General features: G+C 49.0%; 1 protein-coding gene across 2 annotated transcripts in view; it reads right to left on the bottom strand.

The window, feature by feature from the left end:
• The window catches only part of Lrrk1 (leucine-rich repeat kinase 1), a 63,328-nt gene extending 58,505 nt beyond the window's left edge, over positions 1-4,823 (bottom strand). For both annotated transcript variants that reach the window (XM_013012111.1, XM_013012112.1), the window contains exon 1: positions 4,620-4,823. In XM_013012111.1, the coding sequence (XP_012867565.1) occupies positions 4,620-4,713 (94 nt within the window). In that variant the 5' untranslated portion in view covers positions 4,714-4,823. The remainder of the gene's footprint in view (positions 1-4,619) is intronic.
• Between the last annotated feature and the right edge of the window lie 3,677 nt (positions 4,824-8,500).

The following is an 8,500-nucleotide window of genomic DNA, read 5'->3' as shown; positions in this document are numbered from 1 at the left end:
TTAAGTGGAGAAAAGAGTCTCATGTACTTTCTTTGCCCAGGCTGGCTTTGAAGCACGATCCTCAGATCTCAGCCTCCTGAGTAGTTAGGATTCTAGGTGTTAGCCACCACCACCTGGCTTTGTGTTGGCTATTTTCAAGGTACGGTCTCATTTTATGCTTGGGATGGCCTGGGATGCTGGGCTGTGGTCCTTCTATTCATGCTTCCCCTGTGGCTGGGATTGCAGGTATGCATCACAGACAGAGTCTCCTGAACTTCCCCCTACCCCCGGGATGCCATGATCTCTGCTTCCCAAGTAGCTAAGATTACAGACATGAGCCACGGCACCCTGTCAGAAGAGGGCACATTCTATGGTCAGTTCACCATTGTGGAACTGACACGATTATTTTCAGGAAGTGACAAGAAAATCCTGTATGAGAACTTAGGGAAAGATTCTGCTGGTCTACCTGTGGTTTTTCTCTCTTAGGAATGAATCTGCAGCGTGACAGCACAAAAACAGAAAGACCCACACACAAGCTACGACCCGTGATAGACAGCAGATACCATGCACTTATTTGTTTTTTAGCTCTACTACATTTCTTGATTGCATTGCTTTTTTTACCTTACGTGGCCTTACAAGGGATAGGTGCTGTGTGTCCACTGGCTGTGAGTGTGTGTGTGTGAGTGTGTGAGTGTGTACAGCGACACCCCCTGAAAACCACAGGTCTGCAGGCAAGCAGACAAATCCCGGGGTAAGGGCAGCGGCGCCCTGGGAGGTTAAACCCCAGCAGCCTTGGCATATAGACAGAAGTCCTGGGATGTGCAGTGTGTGGTGTGTGGACACAGCTGCGCCTGGTCCCGGGAGCTGGTGGGGCCAGAGCTGTTGTCCTTTCATGAAAAAGCCCAGTGGTTACACACACACACACACACACACACACACACACAGAGCTGCTGCTTAGAACAAACCCTGGATGCACAACTGCAAGAACTTCTCTCCCTCCCTTCCCTCCCTTCTTCATTCTCTCCCTCTCTTCCATTATTCTCAATCCCTACCTCTCCTTCCCTCCTTTCCCTCTCCTTCCTCCCTCCCTCCTTCCCTCCTCCCTCCCTCCCTCCCTTCCTTCCTCCCTCCCTTCCTTCCTTCCTTCCTTCCTTCCTTTGTTCTCTCTCTCCCTTCTTCATTCCCTCTCTCTTCCTCCTTCCCTTATTCCCTATTCCTCCCTCCCTTCCTTATTCTCTCTTCCTTTCTGTCATAATCTCCCTCCCTCTCTCCCTTTCTCCCTCCCTCATTTTCTTCTTCCCTCTCCCCCTCTCTGAGACTTTCTCTTTCTCCCTCGGTGTCTCATTCTTTCTGTGTCTGTCTCTGTGTCTGTTGTCTGTCTCCATGTGAGTGTTATTCTGAATATTAAAGCAAAGTCCTCCACCATTGCTCTGTGACCACAAGTATCTTAAGTACGCCTGGGCTCTGCTCTCAAAGCTCTCTGCCCTCCCCCCTCCCCTCCCCCCCTCCCCTCCCTCCTTCCTCTGTTCTCCACTTGTACTAGAAGCATTCCTCACCAGAGAGGAACTGTGCTTATTTCTGGTTAAAAAATAAAATAAAAAAAAAAGACCAAGAGAAAAGAGACATTGTTTAAGGTCCAATTTAGAAAATTTTCTGATAGCTTTATCTTGGCAACTTCCTAAAGCCGGCTTATTTATCCAAGTTTGCGGAAATCACTTTGCTGATAACCATGATACTAAAGGTTTTCTTTTTGTTGTTGTTTGTTTAGCAGAAAGAGAAGGATGGAAACATTTTTTTGCACTGATGGTAAGTCTGGAAGGAAACGGATTGATTTAATCCTCTCCTGAACTAGTATATCCGCACTGATGGATAAGCAAAGCCCCAGATCTGAAATGCCCGGATGAGAGCTCCTTCCCATTCCAACCCCTGGGGCCCTGGTGCCAAATTCCCACTAAACATCAACGCGTCCCTGAATCAAGTTTTCCAAATCTGGGCACAAAGCAACAGCTCATCAAGCTGCTGGGTTTGCAAAGCAAAGCGATCAACAACCTTAGCAATCAGGGAAAAGGCAGCTGCTTCGTCCCTTTTGGAAGAAGGGGAAAGTAATCCCCTTCCCAAAGATTTCTGTTGCTTCAAGCCCTGAAGGGGCCAAGTTGGGACACCCGGGGAGAGTCTGTGGATGCTCTCAGTAAGTCACTGGTGAGTTTGCCAGGTGCTGATTGAGCCACACGCTCTTTCTGATCTCAGCTGGAATTTGAGGCAGGAGCCACTGTGCCTGGCTGGGTTATATTTCCTTGACGGGGCTAGAACCCCCCAGTGCAATGCTAAATGGAAAGTCAAGGTGACTTCCTTGTCTTGTTCATGACGTCAGAGGCAAAATTCAGTCTTGCACTATTAAGGATGACCTTAGCTGTGCATTTTTAACAGACACAGCTTATGAGGTTGAAGAAAGGGGCGGAGCTCAAGCACCAAGAAAGAGGTGGAGCTCCCAGAAGGAGGAGGAGCTCCAGGAAGGGGTGGAGTTACAGGCCACAAGAAAGGGATGTTTCTTGAAGCCACATGAACAGGACAGATGCCCACAGTGCACAGTTCCTCACTGAAGCTGGCATCAGGGGCAGGCAGGGAGCTTCCCTCCCTGCTGCTGAGAGTAACCAATTCTATTCTGGAAAAATTCGACTGAGATTAAGGTTATTGTGTCTCAGGGCTCTGCTTCCTAAGTTCCAAGCATAGCTTTCGTTGCCCCCATGAGTGGATGGATTCCCTGAGCCATTGCTCCTGCCACCATGGCTACCACCCAGCCCTGCTCCCTCCTCTGGCCTGGTCAGCAGGCGATTTCTTACTGGCACTGTGTATCTTCCCTGTGCCAGATTGGATGCCAGTCCCTCACTGACCATGGTGTTCCCCGCCCCCCACCTCCACAGCCCAGGCTAATGAGTACAGATTGGATCCTTCTAGAATATTCAACAGTGGCCCAGCCAGAAGACAAGCTGCCACCCAAGGGGGGGGGGGAGGAGGCACTTCCTAATTCTATTTCCTACTTTTTATTTCTAGAAGACCAAAGAGCCCCAGCTTGAGCAGCCCACTTGGCTCTGATATTCATATAGACCTAAAAAAAAATTTTTTTTTCAACGAAAAAAGACATGATTAGATGTAGCTAATGGAACAACCTGGAATGTGAAGACCTCCTGGAAAGTTCCTTCTCCATCCTTGGTCCATGATGAGTCTGGCGGTGGTCGGTCCTCTTAGAGGCTTGGTCTTGGTCTTTCAGGTATAAAGGGCAGGGGAGCCCCCAAGCACCCCACCTTCTGCAATCCAGGAGAGTCTGGCCTGAGTTATCTAGAAGTTTCCCTATTTCTTGACTCCTGGGTGCCTCCCGCAGCTGGCAGGGCAGGTTTGGCCACTCTGGTGGTGTCACACACCCAGAGGAATGTCTAATGACATGTTTGTGGGAGGCGCTTGTGCAGCAGCAGGGCCAGAAAGTCCCGCTCTGCCCTCCTGTGCCCCCCTGTGCCCCCTGTGTCCTCCTGGGCCCCCTGGGCCCCTCTAGCCTGGGAACCATCAGAAATGCCTCCAAATTCCTCCGGACCATGGAGGAGTTCACCGCTCGCTCGTGAGGTGAAGATGTGACCCGCTCTCCTGGGACACAGGCCACAAGTTCCTGGCAGGACACCTCGGCTGCACCAGGCTCGCCTGCACTTACAACATGTGAAATGGCAAACCCATGGAGCCGGGAGGCATGACTCAAGTGGTGGAGCACCTACCTCACAAAACACGAGGCCCCGAATCCAAAGCCCAATATTGTCGACAAAGAAAAAAAGAGAAAGGGCGAACCATTTTAAATATGCACAAGGGAGAACATTTTAAATATGCACAAGGTAAAAAAAAAATCATACAAGCCAAGCAGAAGTGCATTGGTGCAAAAACATTACCTAACACACAGCTAAAAAGATACAAAATAGCATCGCCACCAAATCCACAAGTTAAAAAAAAAATCACATTGTATTTCACTTTGGGGTTTTTTCTAAGCCGTTCTAGCAAGTATACTAGGAGTCTGGTGGGGGCACATCTGTCCATCTGTCGTCAGAGCTCTGTGAGTGGCTAAGAACAAAGGAGTGACATACAAGTCTGAGAGATTGTCTCCAGGGAGGAAACTGGATAAGGCGGTGCATGCCTGTAAATCCCAGCAACAATGGGACACCTGTCCGTAGATATGATTTCAGCTCAAAGAAGGAGAGCGATCCTATCCTAAAATTAGCCAGTGAAAATCAGGGCTGGAAGCATGGCTCAGTAGTAGCACACCAGCCCAGTAAGAGCAAGGCCCTGAGTTCAAATTCCCGTACCACTTAAAAAGTGATGATAACAACAACAGCAATAACAATAATAATAAAAATAATAATAAGCCCAATAGGATGCAAATCCCATTTTCCTAAGGTCTTTGTGTCCACAATACATTTTGTACACGGCCCCTCATTTATTTATTTATTATTAATTTAAATGAGACACCCCTGCCCAGATATATTTTATAATGAAAAAGCACTAGATAACTGTCATTTTATTTCCTGTAATTGACAACGCCCTGTTCCCGCTTAGCCTGAATTCCCTGCCGGACAGTGGTGGTTCCCTCCCAGCCCCGTTCTTACCATTGTGGGTCTCCATGTCGACTTCTGGCCCCACGGCTGCTCCCGCCGGCCCCACACACCAGTACATGCTGGGTGGTCTCCACATGCCAGCCATGGGCCCTCCAGGCTGGCGATCTCCAAAGGAGGTCCTGCTGCTGCCACACCAGCCGCCAGCACCTCGGCCCCACAGGTGGATTATGGGTGTGAACACACAATCATGGTGTGTTTTTCTGGAGGCAAAAGGACATTAGCACATCAGATATCTCATTAACACAAGTCCTTACATGCACACCCCTGCAAACATGTACTGGTCATACCAGTTCAGTGTTATTCTCCTCTGTGAGTGTGAGTGTGTGTGTGTGTGTGTGTGCACTCACACACACGTATTGGCACTTAAACTCAGGGGACTCACATTCTTGCCTGTGTCTTTTCACTCAAGGCTCGTGTTCTTACCCCTTGAGCCATACCTCCACTTCCAGGTTGTTGCTGGCTAACAGGAGATAAACATCTCATGAACCGGGCACTGGTGGCTCACACCTGTAATCCTAGCTACTCAGGAGGGGGGGATCTGAGGATTGAGGTTCAAAGCCAGCCCAAGCAGGAAAGTCCCCATGAGACTCTTATCTACCATTAATCACCAAAACACCAGAAGTAGAGCTATAGCTAAAAGTGGCAAAGCACTAGCCTTGAGCAAAAGAACTCAGGGATGATGCCCAGGCCTTGATTTCAAGCCTTAGGACTGACAAAAAAAATAAAACGGAGTTTCCCAAACTTTTCTACCCAGGTTGGTTTTGAACGCTGATCCTCAGATCTCAGCCTCCTCAGTAGCTAGGATTCCAGGTATGAGCTACTGACACCCAGCTCCTTTCCCATACTTCTTAACAGTCTATCTGTCTGGCCAAACCTATCAGGCGCTCCTCCATCCAACTTCAATACTGGGTTCACATCTTGGCCGGCATGCAGTCGGCACACAGCCCATCTTGTTCTTTATGAACCACTTCTTGCTAAACCAAAGTGGCACTGCCCCAGCGAAACACATGGTTGGGGCAGAGAAGCCCAAACAGTCTGGGGAAGAAAGTGGACAAGACTCAGGAGGTGATCAAAACACTTATGGATTATAGAAACCTAATTTGGAAAATCAACCGAAGAATGGCAAGAAGGGAGAACTCCTCAGACAGAATCTGGTCTAAAAGAAAGGTTCTGAGTCTGATATAAACCCCCAGAAACTACCACGTTCTGCGGCCTCTGCTCCTAAATACCTAACATCTCAGCAAACATACCACCCTGAGTCTCAAAGATTCCCATCCCCAGAATTCCCTCTCAAAACACAAGTGTCAGCTTGGGCACCAATAGTTTGCTCCTGTAATCCTAGCTATTCAGGAGGTGTGGAGATCTGAAGATTGAAGTTCAAAGCCAGGCCAGGCAGGAAAGTCAGAGAAACTCTTATCTCCAGTTAATTATTATTAAAAAAAAAAAAAAAGACAGTGGTAGAGCACTAGTCTTGAGCAAAAGCAACTCAGACATAGTGTCCAGGCCTTGAGTTCAAGCCCTAGGACTGGCACAAAAACAAAATAGGAACAACCAACCCCCCCCCCAAAAAAAACCCCAGAAGTGTCTTGTCCTACAATGGTTTTTAAGTGATAGAAACAAAGTCTTACAGATATTTCAGGCTACTTCTCACCCCACACACCATGTTCCCCTTTCAGTTTCTGTTCATAAATCACCCCACTACTGGACGGTTTTGTCCAAGGTGCAGATCATGCCTTCATCCACATTTGACTACACTGTAAGCTGAGACTTTCTGATGAGGCAATTCAAGTTTTTCTTCATTTTTTTTATTTTTGCTCCCAAATACATACCAGGCTTCCTTCTGCTTCTTTTTAAGATAACAGTTCAACAGAATCCTGGTTAAATGACATATTTTCCTTCTACAGTCCAAAAAAGAGTTGCAACAGATGTGTTTTTCAAAAATTTTCTTCCATTTACTCATTTTAAAGTATAAATTTCACTTTGCCAGCTCTTCGTATCCGCGGATAAACTCCCGAGGCTTACTGGAAAAGCTCATGGGGAGCCTGGCATTTCATTCTATAAATGCTGCTTAAAGCCCTTTTGGTAAAGCATGAGGTTAAAGATTTTATGAATCTGGAAGAGAGGGCTGACAGTGAAAGTAATTGTTCTACGCCAGTGGCTGATGGCTCACTCCTGTAATCCTAGCTACTCAGGGGGCTGAGATAGGAGAATCATGGTTCCAAGCCAGCCCGGAACAGAATAGTTCATGAAACTCTTAGCTCCAATTAAACCATCAAGAACACAAAAACAAAACCAGAAGTGGCGATGTGGCTCAAGTGGTAGAGCACCAGTCTTGAATGACAAAGCCAAGCAAGACAAGTGTGAGGCCCTGAGTTCAAGCCCCAATTGAGTCAGGAAGTAACTAAATAAACACCACTGTGGCTTTTCCAGCAAGAGAGATCCAGCCTGTGCACCCAAGGGCTCCAGTGCAGGCTGTGGGGAAATGCAGTCAGGGATAGTGGGTGAGGGTGGGCATAAACAGAGAGGCCCAGGACAGTCCCAGGGAAAGACCTGGGGAGGCCAGGACAATGGGTCGGTCGGTGGTCTGAGTTACGAAGAGTGCTCCCCGGCATTTCTTACCAAACACAAGGAAGAACAATTGAGAAGGGAGAGGCTCCATTCATCCATGAAAACAAGCCTGCTCACTTCTGCTACCTTAGCTCTTCAGAAGGCTGAGGACTGAGGATCATGGTTGGAGGCCAACCCCAGCAAGAAAGTCTGTAAGGCTCTTAACTCTGGTTAACCACCCCAAGGCTGGAAGTAAAGGTGTAGCTCAAGTAGCAGAGCACCAGCCTTGAGTGAAAAAATTAAGGGGCAGAGCCCAGGCCCTGAGTTCAAGCCCCAGTACCAGCACAAGATATATCGATATCTATCTATATCTATATTGATATCAATATCATCTATTATTGGTATGTTATTTGATAGTATTCTTTTTCTTTTTTCTTTCTGGAGCAGGAGTAAAGATAGTGAAAATTAAATCACACAAGGAATTTAATGTTCCGGTTTTCCAAAACCATGCATACTACGGTCCCTTTAATTCCTGAGTACTCTGTCACTTTGTATGTGTGTGTGTGTGTGTGTGTGGAGGGTAGGGAAGAAGGTACTGAGAAGATGGCAGTCCATGGCTATCCAAGCAAAAGTGTGAGACCTTATCAAAAGAGGAAAATCGGGCTGGGGGCTGGCTGATAAGAGCACCTGCCTAGCAAGTTGGAGGTCTTGAGTTCAAATCCTCAATACTGCCAAAAAATAAAAAAATCAAAACAAGCAAGCAAACAAATGCATTTGTGCACGACTCACACGGCCCCCACCCCACCCGCCCCCACCGCGGCATAGCCTATTTGGCGAGACGTTTGCCCAGAAGGCAGCTATCCACCTCGGATCTTCCCCTCGCCGGCCCTTGCCGGGAGATGTGTGTATGGGAAAGAAAGACACTTCCTGGCTTCGAATTACACCGGGCGGCTGGCGCCGGCTCTGGGGGCCCCCAATTCCCCGTCCACGTCTTCCCACCGACCTTTCCAGCCTTAGGATCCCGTGCCAGGGAAGGCAGCGGCGTGCCCCGGCGGGCGCAGAGGTGGCACCCAGAGATGCCGATGGGGACCCGGCACCCCCAGGCCGTCGGAGACGCACGCGAGGATCAAAGGGCGGCGCGTCCTGCTTTGGCTCCTGGCCCTCCCCTCCGGGGTGGGTGCTGCTCAGGGGTGGGTTTAGGGGTACCACTCCCCCCCACATCCACACTCCCAACCCGGCGGCGGAGGTCCCAGCGCCGCGGGGTGCAGCTGGGAGGGCGACGCACGGCTCCCCTCCGCGCCCCCCCTCGAGCTGTGGGGCCCGCG

This window comes from Dipodomys ordii, unplaced genomic scaffold (assembly GCF_000151885.1).
Source record: "Dipodomys ordii isolate 6190 unplaced genomic scaffold, Dord_2.0 Scaffold15, whole genome shotgun sequence".
Classification (NCBI taxonomy): Eukaryota; Metazoa; Chordata; class Mammalia; order Rodentia; family Heteromyidae; genus Dipodomys; species Dipodomys ordii.
The sequence above is the reverse complement of the archived record's forward strand: the minus strand, read 5'-3'. Positions and strand labels throughout refer to the sequence as shown.